Source organism: Genypterus blacodes, unplaced genomic scaffold (assembly GCF_046128005.1).
Source record: "Genypterus blacodes isolate CSIRO-AG114 ecotype Tasmania unplaced genomic scaffold, CSIRO-AGI_Gbla_v1 ptg000141l_1, whole genome shotgun sequence".
NCBI lineage: Eukaryota > Metazoa > Chordata > Actinopteri > Ophidiiformes > Ophidiidae > Genypterus > Genypterus blacodes.
Genome location: NW_027466943.1, coordinates 1,009,786 through 1,025,585, shown reverse-complemented (window position 1 = coordinate 1,025,585; position 15,800 = coordinate 1,009,786). Strand labels below are relative to the sequence as shown.

At 40.5% G+C, this 15,800-nt stretch overlaps 1 protein-coding gene across 1 annotated transcript in view; it reads left to right on the top strand.

The window, feature by feature from the left end:
- cacna1ba (calcium channel, voltage-dependent, N type, alpha 1B subunit, a) overlaps window positions 1-15,800 on the top strand; it is a 100,293-nt gene that overhangs the window by 53,585 nt on the left and 30,908 nt on the right. The window contains exons 10-23 of the mRNA XM_076165127.1: window positions 2,037-2,120; window positions 3,533-3,739; window positions 4,978-5,090; window positions 5,474-5,586; window positions 5,677-5,808; window positions 6,235-6,307; window positions 6,384-6,501; window positions 6,654-6,721; window positions 8,370-8,476; window positions 10,196-10,261; window positions 11,676-11,711; window positions 12,718-13,481; window positions 13,773-13,991; window positions 14,769-14,889. Of these exons, the coding sequence (XP_076021242.1) occupies window positions 2,037-2,120; window positions 3,533-3,739; window positions 4,978-5,090; window positions 5,474-5,586; window positions 5,677-5,808; window positions 6,235-6,307; window positions 6,384-6,501; window positions 6,654-6,721; window positions 8,370-8,476; window positions 10,196-10,261; window positions 11,676-11,711; window positions 12,718-13,481; window positions 13,773-13,991; window positions 14,769-14,889 (2,221 nt within the window). The remainder of the gene's footprint in view (window positions 1-2,036; window positions 2,121-3,532; window positions 3,740-4,977; window positions 5,091-5,473; window positions 5,587-5,676; window positions 5,809-6,234; window positions 6,308-6,383; window positions 6,502-6,653; window positions 6,722-8,369; window positions 8,477-10,195; window positions 10,262-11,675; window positions 11,712-12,717; window positions 13,482-13,772; window positions 13,992-14,768; window positions 14,890-15,800) is intronic.

Here is a 15,800-nt window from a genome sequence, read left to right as displayed (position 1 = left end):
AAACTCCTGGTATGTTCGAGGGTCCCTCTGCAATTCATGGCTTCCTGATTGACCCAGTGATAACCCTCATTCAGCACCTTTGGATTCATTTAACCTAATGTGAGCTGATGTGTCTCAAGGACCTCTTAGAGGCATCAGGACTGCACCACATTTGTTATTCAGTCGGTGAATAGGATTGATTTGTAAGACCATCTTTATTTTGAAAGGAATCATGGCAAAAAAGCCTCCTCTGTCCTGATCGGCTCAGATGTGTCAGTCCTGAGCTGGCAATGACTATGACCTGAGAAGCGTGGATGTTGGCCAAAGATCCATTGTTGTGGATGTGTCAACAAGTTGGTGAAAACATTTCACAGAAATGAACGACTAATTATCTCACTGGATGCATTTCTATGGATACTCCTCCAGACCTCAGTATCTGGCAATGTATCTGGCAATTTAAAATATGCTTGGAAATGAGTGGAATGAGTGGAATTACACAAGCTCTGTATAGTCTATAGCAGGGGTGGGGAACCTTTTTCCTATCACGGGCTTCTAAATTTCAAAATTGGCGGAGTGATCTGCTGGTCGGGGGCCGGGTGGGCGGAATTGTGGCCTGGTGGACCGGATCGCCGGATCCGCTCGTGGGGCGGACCACCCCTGGTCTATAGTCTTCTGCATAGTCGATTATTGATGCCAACTGCTTGTATCAGTGCTTGTATTAGTGCTTGTATCAGTGCTTGTATCAGATAGCTGACTTTTATTCAGCTATCTGTGATATTTCGTGGTATTTCTGCTAAGTGATGGCATCTTTTGAATACTCTTTGCACTTTGTAACTTGGCAAATGTTGATTTGATTTTGACATTTGCCTGCCAAATTCAGGCCAGCAACCAGGGGGATAAGGAATAGACAACCATGGCATAAACAGCACAAGTAAACAGGCAAGAAAGAATGCAGGGCAGATACAGTATGTAGATGGAAAATATGAGGGAAGGGGAGACCCTGAAAAGGATATAGTGGATACAGAGAATGAATGGATGTGTATACACTTGTGAAATTGGTCTAATTTTTTTCAATTTTTCTTCCTATATTTAAAAAAGGAGTAGTTGTTAAGTGTTTCCTTTCCCCTCAGAGGCTGTGTGTGGGTACTGTATGTGGGTGCAGGCACCCTCCGCTTATCGGGGGCCATACTGCCTCCCGGATCTGTCGCCTTTCTCAGGGTAACAGTCATAGTGATTATGGTGCTATGAGATGAGAAGTGAGCACAGTGTGAGGCTCACCGGAGCATGAGACAAGAGGGCCCATCACTCCAGTTTGAAGCCTGACAGCCGGTGAACTGGCTGCTTCCACTATAATGCTGCATTCAGAGTGTACAGCATCATAATGCAAGCCGCCCTCTCAGTGCCACTCTCATGGAGATTTAGATAACAGATATTTTGGCAATTATGGGCAATTCCACATGGATGCCCTAAGAGCAATTGTCAAAATCAAGGAAGTGATTTGACATCAGTGATTGGCATCAGGCCAAAAGTGTAAGTGGTTAAAAGTTTGAATCCATTAAGAGCTGTACAGCAGCAGTCATCTAAGAGATCAATATTCTGCCTAAACAATTATGAGGTTGAAAAGAAAATTTGTGTATGTGTACAAACGATTTGTGTATCTGTATGAAGATACACAATGGATGAAGCACTCAAAATTCCTACTCTCTGCATGCAACAGTGAAGTTGCACAAACTCAAGATACAAAGTAAGTGTTGAGTTTTGGCTAAACCTTTGTCTCTGACCCAATGGGCCAATCAGAAGGCTAGCTTGGACTCTCCAATCCGAAAGTGACCTGTCACCCGAAGAAAGATGGAACACGTTATGGTTGTATCCACTGAAATCATGATAGATGTGGTGATATTTTGAATCATGGTTTATTTAGTCTGAATAACAGTGAAAATGTTTAAAACCAACACCAACCTCCCTATCAGTCACATACATGGTAAAAAAAAAGGGGGTCTTTAATCTATAATTGAAGTGTATGAGATCAAATCAGATTTCTCATGCTGTTGTTGCAGTATTGAAAAGAGCCAAGAAGAGCAAGAATGACCTGATCAATGCAGAGGAAGGCGAGGACCACTTTACCGACATCTCATCTGTTGGTGAGGATCAGACACAACATCTTCTCTATTGCTGCAACTTTTTAACTCGCCAAACGGTGCCTCTTGTTGTCCAGATGTTTTGCCCAGATTCTTTGATGCGATTGTAATGCTCAGAACTTACCACTGTCACTAGTAGCAGGTGTAAATGCAACTCATAGAGCCGATGAGAGTTGCAACTTGTGATTTGGGTACCTGCACCTGGAATACGGACAGTGACAGCCCATACAAAAATGTTATTCTATATTAAAAATGGATCAAGATCATCCACAGAGCAAAGAAGAAGAATGGGCAATGGCCCTGATCTAATCATAATGCAGACAGCATCCAGAGAACAAATAAATGATGTTGAGAGGTATTTAAGTGCAAGTCCCATCACAAGATCTATGTGTGGATACTGAGATTGCATTTTAAAGCTTCTGCCTTCTACAATAATATCATGCCAATGTTTAAAGTCAGTAATGAACATTTTTACTTGCTGACAGCTTTGACCTTGGCTGCTATTTTCTCCCATAGAGCTCATCTTGTGCTAGGAATGAAACTTCTAGATTGCAGGTCTATGTGGTAATAATGTGTTTCATAAACCAGGAATTCTAGCTTCACATAGGAGAACGACTCTCTTTTCTTTGGGTCCATTGTCTTAAATACCAGCAGAGCACCCCACTCAACTGAAAACATGCAGTGATGCAGACATTTGTGGCCTGGATGGTGATGTGCATCATGCTCAGTAAATTTGACCATTGGATTGTGTCTATCCCGTGCTATGCAACTACATTAAAGGTTTTGAACTGTTAAACCCTATAGTCATGCACAACATTGATTAGTTTAATATTTTCTGATGAATCCGATGTCAGTCAGTTCCCCTACTTAATGATAAAAGTCACCATTCTCAAATTTCCAGCAATAATTTTTCATACATGTCCATATTGTTATGCTGTTTTTTTGCGTGTTAAAGAACTTTGGCCAGGGATACATACATTTCAGAATCCTGCGCTCAAACTTCAGATTCTGTGTCTCTGATATTCATGGGATATGGTGCTGTAAGAAGAATCAACCAACAAAAAATGCAGAAGGTCTCTTAAAAAAAAAACCATGGTGATAATAATAATGATAATAATTTTGAAGATGAAGTTCTTATGTAAGTCTTAGAAAAAGATTGATGAATAGATTGATAGACAGAGTGATAGATAGATAGATAGATAGATAGATAGATAGATAGATAGATAGATAGATAGATAGATAGATAGATAGATAGATAGATAGATAGATAGATAGATAGATAGATAGATAGATAGATAGATAGATAGATAGATAGTGTATATGGTCATATTCTGTGTGATATGAATGTCTCTCACCTTTAGATTTCGTCACTTTATCGCAATTCTTTTGGTGTTTTGGTCCAACTGCCCCCCCAGGGTCACCGTTCGCCCGAGCCAGCGTGAAGAGCAAGAATGACAGCTCGTCTTACTTCAGGAGAAAAGAGAAGAGAATTCGCTTCACTATCCGTCGTTTGGTGAAGTCCCAGAGCTTCTACTGGACAGTGCTGTGTCTGGTTGGCCTCAACACTTTGTGTGTAGCCATTGTACATTATGCCCAGCCGGAGTGGCTCACATATGCACTATGTGAGTACCTGCATTATAAACACATTGAATATTTGTTATTTTGCCACTTTAAAGTTAATATGATACTGGTATTTTTGGCCAGAAACTAAGGTCTCAGGTCATTTCAGCTCGGCTGGGCTCAGAATGGCTCAGCGATTTGACCTTGTGGTGGAAAAGGGCTTTTAAGTATTTCTTTGCGTGTTTGCAATGTTTGTAACATTTACCGTTGATCCAAGATTTGTAAACTAACCGTGCTGGCAAACTGTTTTGTGATATGTCAGAATTGACCAGGAAGTTCACCCCTTAACTGGAAAACGTTTGCTTCTTTTCCCAGACCAAATCACAAATACAATTGAAAATAATGCATCTGCAGCGTAAAAAAACAAACAAAACGAAAGCACAGTAAGCAATGTGTTGATGTATCTAATCAGAAGCTTCAGGTCACCTCTGTAGGAAAAGATGCGCTTGTTAAGTGTAGCCCCAGCTTCCTTTCCCCTCAGAGGCTGATCGACATACAACCACATATTCATACATTTTTCGACTGAAGACTAATCATGTCAGCTTGACTAGATATTTATGATCCTATAGACATTATCAGCAAACTGTTTTTCATAGCATATGCAGTACAGCAAGTAAGTGATCAGTTTATTGAGCCTGTTGCATTCTCACTGTAAACGAAGCGCTCTGTGGAGCAGTTGCTAATGGGCCAAGACCACCCTCTTTGAGCGTCTCGGACCGATTGATTTGATCCGTATCCGGTCTGAATACAACCTTTTAGAAAACTGTATACACCATCATGTGCTACCTGTGGGTTCATGTGACATCATAGCAACTTGCTTCTTTTGTGATATGGCATTTCACCTCATCTACGGCCTAAGGGATGCAAAGCTCAGGTGTGTGCACAGCCACGCACCTGCTGTCTCATGCAGCTGCTTGTCTGATGGCAGGTACAATACACTTAGTGGTTTACCTTGAGCACATTTAGAAAGGCAGAAAAATCCTGCATGTGCGCAAACATTCAACAAACACAATTGTACAGAAACAGACATGAAACCACATAGGAGCAAACATACATCTCATGCACTCCATCATGGGTAAAAGCAGCAGTTATTTTTTTAAACAATAGACTCTTTCTCTGTCTATTTGCTGGGTACAGCTGAACAGGCACCAGTTGCTTCGCTCTATTGAATTGTGGAAATCAGCAGGGAGAACCTGTTTAACCCTGGGCATTGATCTGTGTTCTCATTTTCCCCTGACAGACCTGGCAGAGTTTGTATTTCTAGGCTTGTTTCTAGCAGAGATGTCCATGAAAATGTATGGCCTTGGACCCAGGAACTACTTCCACTCCTCATTCAACTGTTTTGACTTTGGGGTGAGTCATTCTGTTCAGCTGGGAGCTGAATCAATCCACAGTAGTTTATAGTGTGGCAGAGTGGTTCACCTGGTTCACCAGTTTAATGATTACCAGTACAACAAATGTATCAAAAATGCATAACTGGACAATTTATCTAGATAATGCTATCTGAAAGAACAATCCACAGCTGATTCACTGCGTTGACACAAATAGCTGAGTGGGAATATACTGTATGACATAATGAAATATAATGCCAAAAATATTCAAACAAGTATTTTGGAAGACATGAAAAAGCTGCTCCAGATATTTGTCGTCATTTTGCAAGCAAAACATATATTGTTGTGGACATTTGCATGTTGAAAATGTATAGGAAACCTTCGCTCATTAGAATGTGTTTGCAGGTGATTATTGGCAGTATTTTTGAGGTAATATGGGCTGCCATTAAACCCGGGGCATCATTTGGGATCAGCGTCCTGCGGGCTCTACGACTGCTTAGGATCTTCAAAGTCACAAAGTGAGTGAGCACAAATGTCTGACCTAAAAAAAGACCTCTTCTCAAACAGCATTTAGGAAGTGGTGTTTATGTATTTATTGATGTGTACAGGTATTGGAACTCTCTGAGGAACCTGGTTGTTTCTCTGCTGAACTCCATGAAGTCCATCATCAGTCTGCTGTTCCTCCTGTTCCTCTTCATCGTGGTCTTTGCTCTCCTCGGCATGCAGCTGTTTGGTGGCCAGTGAGTAACTTGTTTCATGTGTGTTCTTCATAGGCCACATATGTTTGAATCATGGAATAAAGCAGCCTAACAACTTTGATAGATCCACCCATCTGATGACGACCCCTACAGCCAAATAGATAGAAGACTTAAGGCAAATTCCACTGCCATTCAAATCCCCTCTATCTGCATCCCTCACACTGTAATAAGGTCCCAGTAGATGGACAGCAATAGAAAATATCATTATTAACACAACTCATCAGTTTGAGAGGAGTAAACAATCAATAAGGTCACACCAACCAGACAAGAGTACAGTGTTTTATTTAAATAACAACACACTGTCTGTACTAACAGCACTGTTCTATTTCCTCTTTGAGAATTAAATGTGACTGCGTTGCACCACTGAAAGCACATTACATCTAAAGATTGTTTGTTTCTCCCCCGCAGGTTTAATTTTGAAGAGGAAACACCAACAACAAACTTTGACACATTCCCAGCAGCAATTCTCACCGTCTTCCAGGTAAAGCTTTTTTCCCCCTGGTCTGCTTGTACCACGGTGAGCTGAACTCAGAAACTCCCCCATGTCTCTCCTACAGATCCTAACTGGGGAGGATTGGAACGCAGTTATGTACCATGGGATTGAATCACAAGGAGGCGTTCATGGGGGAATGTTCTCCTCCATTTATTTCATCGTTCTCACTCTCTTTGGAAACTGTATCCTGCCACAGTGATTGGAATTGATTTACCCTTGTGGCTGCAAGGCAGCATGACTCTTTTCCTCATACTGTAGTGGAATGTTATACTATTGATTTGGAATACAGTTGCAATCATTTGTTTGATCTTTTCCTGAGACCACAAATAACCAGATACACTCCTCAATGTCTTCCTGGCCATTGCTGTTGATAATCTTGCAAATGCCCAGGAGCTCACTAAGGTACAGTTTTTCTTTATGGCTTCAGATGTCCTGACTCAACAGAGGGAGCAGCACCTTCACACTAATGCAAATGCCACATGCATGTGGAGTTTTATCCTGTTATCCCTGTACACCTCACTTTTATTGTCCTTTTTGAAAGTAGCTTGAGATACAGCTTAGTTAGTAACTCAATTAATGAAACTGATCTTTTGTTTGTTTGCCATTGTTAATATTTCACCACTGATGAAGAACATTCAAAATATATAATCACATAGAAACGGTTAAACAATTCTGAGCTAGGTAAATAAGGAAGTATGCAATATATTTCCTTGAGAACATTGTCCCCACCTGTCCCCTGAAGGACTTCTTTAAAATACTTGGTCCCAGCATCCTCTTCATCATGAACAGCTCTCCAGCCATTAGCTCTGTCCCATCCTATTTCAAAATGCTGGGGTCCAGCCGTTTCTATAAAGCCCAATCCAACGCAGGAGTACTCAACTCAAACTCAACTCAAAATTATCCTTTCTTTCCAAGGCTCAAGAAAAGGCCATTCTATCCCTACTGCTATCTTATCTAGACAACATCCTGGATAAATTCCAATCAGCACAGCTCACAGCACAGAGTGTGCATTACTGAAAGTCTCTAATGACGGCCTCCTCACTTTCAACTCCAGTAACTGCACTATACTAATTCATTTGGATCTTTTGGATCTTTTGGATCTTCCCAATTTGCAAAATCATCCAGAAACACCTCTTACCACTTCTACGCTGATGACACCCAGCTCAATGTCTAAAACTAAAACAATCACTTTTATCTCAAGTGCCTCAGAGATTACCTTGAGGGCATTAAATGTCTCAGAATTCCCTCCAAATTAACAAAAATAAATAAAAAAAATTAATCTGTAGTCATTCTCTTTGGACCCCCAGCTTCCATAAAGGTAACCAGCAGCCCAGGTCCACTTACCCTCTGTCAAAAACTATGGTAGACTTTTGACTCTGCCTTTGAGTTTAAACTGCAATATGTGGTAGTAAAAGATACCTCTTTACTTCTAAAAGAAAACCTTTCTTCTCCTTCAGTGATCTGGAAATAGTCATCCACGCCTTCATTACCTCCCGCCCACTGTTACTCCCTGTACACAGGGATTAGCCAGTTGACCCTATCTGGCCTGCAACTAGTCCAAAATGCCACAGCAGAGGTTCCAGAAAGAGGGAGCATTTTGGCCTCCCTCTACTGGCTTCTAGTATGATTTATGATTGACTTTAGGCCCCCTGATTAGAGAATAAACATAGTAGGACTATAGATTAAAGGCATTGGGACTCTGAGGGCATTATATATCAAACATGTAAAATAGAATCTTGTTCTGAGCGGAACAAGTGGAACTATGCATAAATGTCTGAAGCATTGTAATTATTTCAATTTCTGGCTGCTTTTAATTTTAAGTTGGAAAACAAATGGAATTCAATGAGCTCAAAACAATGATTGTCCACATTTTTTCTGCTGTGGCTCCCTTGCTTGTAGATATGCACATCAGCCAGGTCTGGTTCACAGAAATCTAATGCAGGCCAGATAAATCACATTGTAGAGTTAGTTTGAGGTCACAACCTATGAATTATGAATGCATGTTCTGTTTGTACTGTACGTATACTGTGTGTGCATGCATGCTCTCTAGGATGAAGAGGAGCAAGAGGAGGCCATCAATAAAAAGCTTGCCCTCCAGAAGGCCAAGGAGGTGAAGGAGGTCAGCCCCATGTCGGCCGCTAATATTTCCATCACGGCGTAAGTTTCCAAGATCTTTGTTCGGTTTATAATATCTCATGTCTTCTTACTCACACACACACACACACGTTAAAGACTCAAAGGGGAATTTTTAGTACGTTTGGGGTACTTGCTTGTGCGTAACAGAACAGATTTGTATCCAGTTAAACCAGTTCATTAGTGCATAGTCCTCAGAGGGATCCATGTCCTGGGAGGCACAATAAACACAACAATCACTACTTGTTTTTTTCTTTTTAATCTCTACTGTACTGCAACTGTTGCACAGCAATTTCCCTCAGGATAAATAAAGTTTTATCTTATTATCTGCTGTAATTTGTTTTTACTCAAGTTCATAAGGTAAACTAAATAACACACACATTCCCTGTACTATCTAGTTTTATGTACATTGGCAATTTTAGGTGATGTAGGTGAAAACATAATTAGTAATATATTTTTGTATTGATATGTGTTTTTTTTAAACTGGTCTTTACATCAGAGGTTGCCCTATTCACCAATATAACAGCATGAGCAATATTTGTGACGATATTGTGGAGTTAAAGGTAAGAATGTGCCAATAAAGGAAGACAAGAATGGCACTGAATGTTAAACAAGAAAACTCAACAGGGAATCTGTCAATTAGTTTAATTCACTGATTCTCCAACATAGAGGAAATTACAATAGAAAGTATTGTTGTTTATGCTCCTATTAGTACTATTATGTACAAAGCCCCAGCACAACAACATACGAAGAAAGACAAAATAACATTTAAAACAGCAATTTCTCTTTGTTTTTTCCTGTCTATTTCTGTGTAGATCTTTGAGACGTTTTTCCCATTTTTCTTCTTTTTGGTTCAGGTGTCTATTTCCTGTTTTGTTCATTCCTTTCAACATGTCTTTTTCTTGTTTTGTGTCTTCTTTTGTTAATTGGCTGATAAACAAAACCCACAATTTTCAGAAGTACTGCACTGACTTTAAGATCCTGTGATCTAATCACTGTAGTTTTTTTCCGAATTAATTCTTGTTTCCCACATATTCCCACACGTATTTATTTGTTTGTTGTCATAGTAATGTCACCAGTGGAGTTAATCCAGTATTTAGACTGAAGTTTAAAAAGTGTAAAAATTGCCAAACACTGATAAATCTGTGTTTTTAGCTTTCTTTTCTTACTAGTGAGAAAGAGCCTTTGGTCATTTTTTTTAATACTTGCTAATGCTAATGACTTCTCAACAACGTCTTTGCATAGTCCAAGATTAATGCTGACCGATTAAGCAGGGAGATTTAGAAAACAGACCAGTTTAGTGCTTCTTACTAGCATTACAACTCTAGCACATGATTTAGCCAAATATACTTTTGCCTCCACCGATGACATCAATTGTGTCTCCAAACACCTGTACTTCTAAAACAAATCTTTGCATAGCTAAAATCAGCTCACCCTAGTATCTCAGATATGAACCTGAGGACTTTTGCCTTGCTAATTTCACAAATACTGAATGATAGCAACGCTTTCATTATGGAAGTTACAATGTTTGTCAATGTTCCATTTGTCTAACATTTCCTTTACAGTTCAGCCCCAGCCTTGTCTGTAGTTAGTCTAGGAGACTCTCTTTTTAGATTGTCCATCACATTTACCTGTAATGGACAAAAGGGAAGCTGGAGAGACGTAGAATGGTGTCTGGCTGTTTCTCTGACTTCATTCTGTATGATGTCCCCCTTCCCCAATTTTTGTTTTGTGCATGTGCAGTTTTCTAACACGCAGTCGAGGTAACGCGCACTCTAGCAGCTCATCCATCTGCAGCGTTAACTCACTGTGAGTTATGACCTCTCTGTTACAATTTATCCCGTTTAAATCCTTCCATTTTCCTTCTCTCATACCTGCCCTGATGTTGAACCTTGTCTTCTTCTGGCCTTACCATCATGTTATTGTTGTTTGTGGAGTTGTATAAAAGAACACAGCAGTTCTTCCCTCTCCACATATTTCCATTCATGTATTGTTATTGTCTCATTTTCGCTTGTGTCTGTCAGTGATCATTGTTAACTGTGATTGACAAATATAATTCATAATATGATTTGTTACGTTGCATGATTGTAATATACGCATTTTCAGTCGTCATTCAATTGTCTAACCCTTACCCAAGATTCAGAGAAGCTGCGTTTAATAAAACAGACACTTGGTGACTCACAATCATAGCTGTGGGGATGTACATCCAAACAAGGGATGCTGAAAAAGAGGGCGGGGGGATTAATTGTGCGTAAATGGCTCTGGTAGGGTTGAAGTTTTCACTGTGCACACTTAGCTCCCAGCAATAATAAAATATATCAGCACGACGTGTCTATGCAGAGTGCGTGCATGCTGCCTGTGGTGCTAAATCCCAGCAGAGGAGTAAACAAATGTGTCACAGGGGCCTGCTTAAAAAGCCATAGATAGGAGAGTTCTCTAAAACATAGTTATATTCAAGATTGACCATAAATATTTGCAAACATATTAGCCGCCAGCTCTGAACTTTAAATAGTTCTCCAGCTCTCCAGTGAACACGGTTGCATTACCTGATACTTGTTTGTTACTGTTTACATTTTACGCACAACATTATGACCTTCCTAAATTAAAATAATACCTTGAAATGAGACAGCAAGACTTTCAAAATTGTTAATTCATTCAGAATTGTTGCTACAATTGTTGTTCAGAAATTGTCAGCAGCAAGCAACAGAGATTTCCTTCCTATATTCTCAAATCAGATTACACAGCTAACCCCAACCCTAAACCTAACCCTACGCTTACTCTAACTCTAAGGAACAGTGCTGAGTGGTGTAAGCTTAAACAACTGACATTGGTTAAAAAAGAAAAAGTTGAGTCCATCTCAAATTGTCCCTCCATTTTCTCAATGGCGATGACATTTCACACCCAAGGCCAAAAATGAATAACCATCCAATCTAAGCTCAACTATGCAACTCTGCACTGCAGCACCCGTGTGTAGTCTGTTCTGTGTTCAGCATCCTTGTCATCTGTCTTCATTATTCCCTGCCTCCTCTTCCAAAAACAGTTTATTTTGGGTTTTTGTGTTATTTTGTATCTCCATTCTGCATGTGATTGCCTTTGTCACTTTCTGAAGCTTATTTGTCCCCTGTGCTTTTGTCTAACTGTCTGTTGTAACCTGTTTCTGTGCCTTCGAAGTTACTTCTCTCCCTCTGTCTATTTCAATGTTGCGCCCTGTATGTGTTTGTAGGAGTTATGTCTGCACCCCAGTCCACCACTACCTGAGGTAAACCCAACCGCCTGCTAGCAGGGTGGTCAATGACGATTTCTTGCGTGAAAACATACATGATCACATTCTGCATAAATAAAAAAGAGCTTCCTCATATTCTGTTCTTACACTCCATGTTGTGGGCTTGTCTGTTAGTTAAGTGATTACAGTGCCATATTTCTGTCAACATCTAAACTAGACTGCTTTGAGTGTATATGTAGTGTGCTTGTTCCTGAGGTGTTACACATATAAAGGGTGAGTAAGGAGAAAGCAACCCCAGGATGATGCCGTGATATAGTAATTACGAGTAGCCGCTGGAATAGATCTTTGCTTGTGTATTCTAATCTCATTTGTACGACGCTTTGGATAAAAGCATCTACCAAAAGACTAACTTTAATGTAAACACATAATTACTTTTATAGAAATACATTTTGTGTTGCTACTTCACAGTAATGTGAAGAAGTTCTCTGATTCATTGGAAATGGCATTGTAATATGTAAATCTGCAACAAAAATCATAGTAAGATACAGTACTGTTTCTTTAATCATCAAATTTGCATGCAGTCAGCCATTTCAGACAAAAGTAGCATGTGAAAGCATGGTGATGTGGCCATGCTTGGCTTTCGTTCAGGCATATCCATAGATGAGCCATCTCCACAGTCAACTGTTCTGATTAAAGGATGCAAAGGTTTGCTGTGTTGAAAGCATCATTGCACCCTTATCACTCATTCAGCATGTAGGGACTATGTGTGCCGTGACAAGGTTTAAAATGAAATCTGCTGGTTTATTGTCAGATTTCTGCCATAAATTCATGAAATGCATACTAACATGCATATTAACAACAAAATGAAACGAAGGTTTGAATGCTTTTGTCGAATGTTGTATCCTTTGTTGAAACTACATTGTAGTAACTGATGTGATTGGTTTGTGATGATGATCTCATACTTCAAACTCAGAGTCTATGTGTTATATATTACAAAGTCCTGGTGGTTTTGAAATGTCTATTATTTCCACTCTACCTCTAGCAAGGAGCAGCAGAAGTCAATGAAGGGGATGTCGGTATGGGAGCAGAGGGCCAACCAGTTGAGGAAGCAGAATCGAGCAAGCTGTGAGGCTCTGTACAATGAGTTAGACCCTGAGGAACATATCCGCCTCTCCCTCCACATCCGGCCAGACATGAACACCCACCTGGACCGTCCACTGGTTGTTGAACCACGTGATGGGCCTTTGCTGGGAGGCCACCAGCACCACCATCACAAGTCTTGTATGCCAGAGGATGCCGAGACTGCAACTGAACCTCCTCCTCCTCCTCATCAGCCACGGCGCCATCACCGCCACAGGGACCGAGGTAAACCCAGGGAAGAGACCAATGATAACGGAGAAACAACTAAAGAGGTGAGGCACCATGTCCACCACAGCCGCTCCAAAGACCATGACAGCAGCCGGAGCAAGGAAGGGAAGAGTGACAGATCCCGGAGCCGAGAGGGAGGCAGGAGGCACCACCACCAGAGCTCAGTGGATGACGGTGGAGGAGTCACAGGTGAGAAGGAGCATCGACACCACCATTCACATCGGCAGTCCCGAGAAGGCAACGGGACAGTGAACTGCGTGGGGAGAGGAGAGAGACGGTCCCGCCATAAAGATGGCCGCTCTTGTAATAGAGATGGAGATAGGAGTTCCAGATGTGAGAGTGGAGCCAATGGAGAGAGGAGGAGACATCGGACACACGGATCCAGGGGCCACTCCACTATTGAAGGAAAGGAGTCCAGCGAAAGAGAAAAGACCCACAGTCACAGGTATAGATCAAAATACTTGTGCTAAATGAATGGTTTTATCTCATTTATAACCCACAAGAGCACATGAGATTATGACCAACAGTAACCAAATCCAAATGATGTTTCATATTTAGCTATTGGAAGGAAATCAGGAAATACAGGAACTACTTCAATAAGTTTTTACCTGGATATACTTAAACCTGCACTTTGTAGTATTTAATTGAAAGGTACTTCTACTGGCCTGTTAATGCTATTACCAGGTCTGCCTGCTTTTCGCCACTTGTATTATTCATACCGTGATTAAGTAAATCAAGATCTAAGCTATATCTCTTTTAGGTGCGGTGACTCTGAGGGGGAGACCCTGGCCATCTCTCCACAGCAAGGCTCTGAGGTGCCCAACTGGCCTTCTGACAGACCCGAGGACTCAGACAACCAGAGGAACGTTATACGTTCTGGCCAAACCTCCACCCAGGTTCCTCCTGTAACCATCACCTCCCCGCCTGGAGAGACCCAGCTTATACCAAGTCAGTCTAAAAGCTGCTTTCCCTTTAGCATCAACTGATCTTACGCTGACTGTTCACATGCTCTTCTTTGACCCTTCACTCAAAATGTGTTTTTTGTCAGGCCATCAAGCAGAATGCATATGTAATAAGTGTTTGTATTTTCTCAGTTCCTTGGCACAAAGCTTTAGTACTTCAAGTACACTAGTAATTTGGATTTTCTATATCCCTCAGGTTACAACAGAGGACTAATATGTTCTGCTTATGTTTCTACATCTAGGCAATGATCGTCATTTGGAGACTCTAGTTTGCCAAGTGCGGCTTGAGCACTAATATAATGTAATGTATTGAAACACTTGGAGTAGGGACCAGCCTTAGAATTCAGCAAAGTATGTTATTTCATTAACAGTTTTTAGTAGTGTCATCTTTCAACTAACAAGAGCACCTACAACTTTAGTGTAGGTACATGATGATAAATGGAACTGTGCCATTACTATAACCCAGGAGAGGGGACCACTTTTTATGTCATTTAGAAATCAGATGCAGATGTTTATGGAAATTCTTTTCTTGGCATGTATCTATCTACCATTCTGAATCACAGTTTAGATTGTTGGGGATCCAATGCCAAATTGTTGCATATATAATTTGGGAGAACAAAATTCCAGAACAAATGATCTATTGTGTTTTTGTGCAGATAGAAGTCCCCTGACAGTATGAGAGTATGCTCAGCTCTGTGTTGCGTGACCTTCAACTTTAGTTTTTATTCATGCTTTGTAGTGATCAAACTCTTGGCTTTCACAGTGAACAGTATTGACTGTGAGACAATGCCTATGAATGAGAAGACCCTGGAGGATCTGAGTCAAAGTGGACCCAAACCCATCCTGCCTTACAGTTCCATGTTCATCTTTGGACAAGCCAATCCGTGAGTCAAGGCCTAAATCGTTCAGTTTTATACTCTCTCTCTCTCTCTCTCTATCTAGCTATATGATATGATATCAACTGTATAATTTTATAATTTTTTTCTGTTTTGATATTTTCTGTTTTGATCCAGTTTTTTCATGAAAAGTGGGTATATGTGTATCCAATGCATTCAATCATCGACATTGATGAAGACAAATATTGTGGTGAATCCAGTGAACAAAATAGTTTGTTGTAAATTAGATGACTTTAATATTCTGTGATGCACTCACCTATCACATTTTCATGTGTGTTATTCATCAACAGGTTTGACTAAAGGCTGCTGAACATCTTGTTTTAAAATCAGTAACATCTGATACGGATGAGCCTTCACATAAACTGCTAATACACACACAAGTCACAAACAGCATAATGAGATTCAACATATTAGTATAAGATTTTTTATTAACACTCTTGTGAATCGGATCTTGACTTTGGATCTTGCTTGTTTTTGTGAGAGTATGTCATAATCATAAAAATAAACTTACTAGACTAAGACTCTAAAACAGGGATGGGCAAACTACGGCCCATGGGCCACTTGCGGCCCGTTGCGCCTTTTAATACGGCCCGTCGAATATTGGTACAAATATGAATGGGTAGCCAAATTTAACAGGAGAAATACCAGGCTGCTTAAACCAATTTCTGCACGAAATGTACAACAACTTTAAAAATCATTGTGGACCCTGAGCCAAAAAGTTTGCCCACCCCTGCTCTAAAAGGAAAAAGTGCAACAGAATCACCACACACACAGAACATTGCTGGGATTCATTTGGATTGCATGCAGAATCTAGTTGGGGCAGCATTCAGTGGGATTATGGCTCTGGGATAAAAACTGTTTTTGGTCTGTTGGTCCATGTTTTTATTACTCTGTCACGT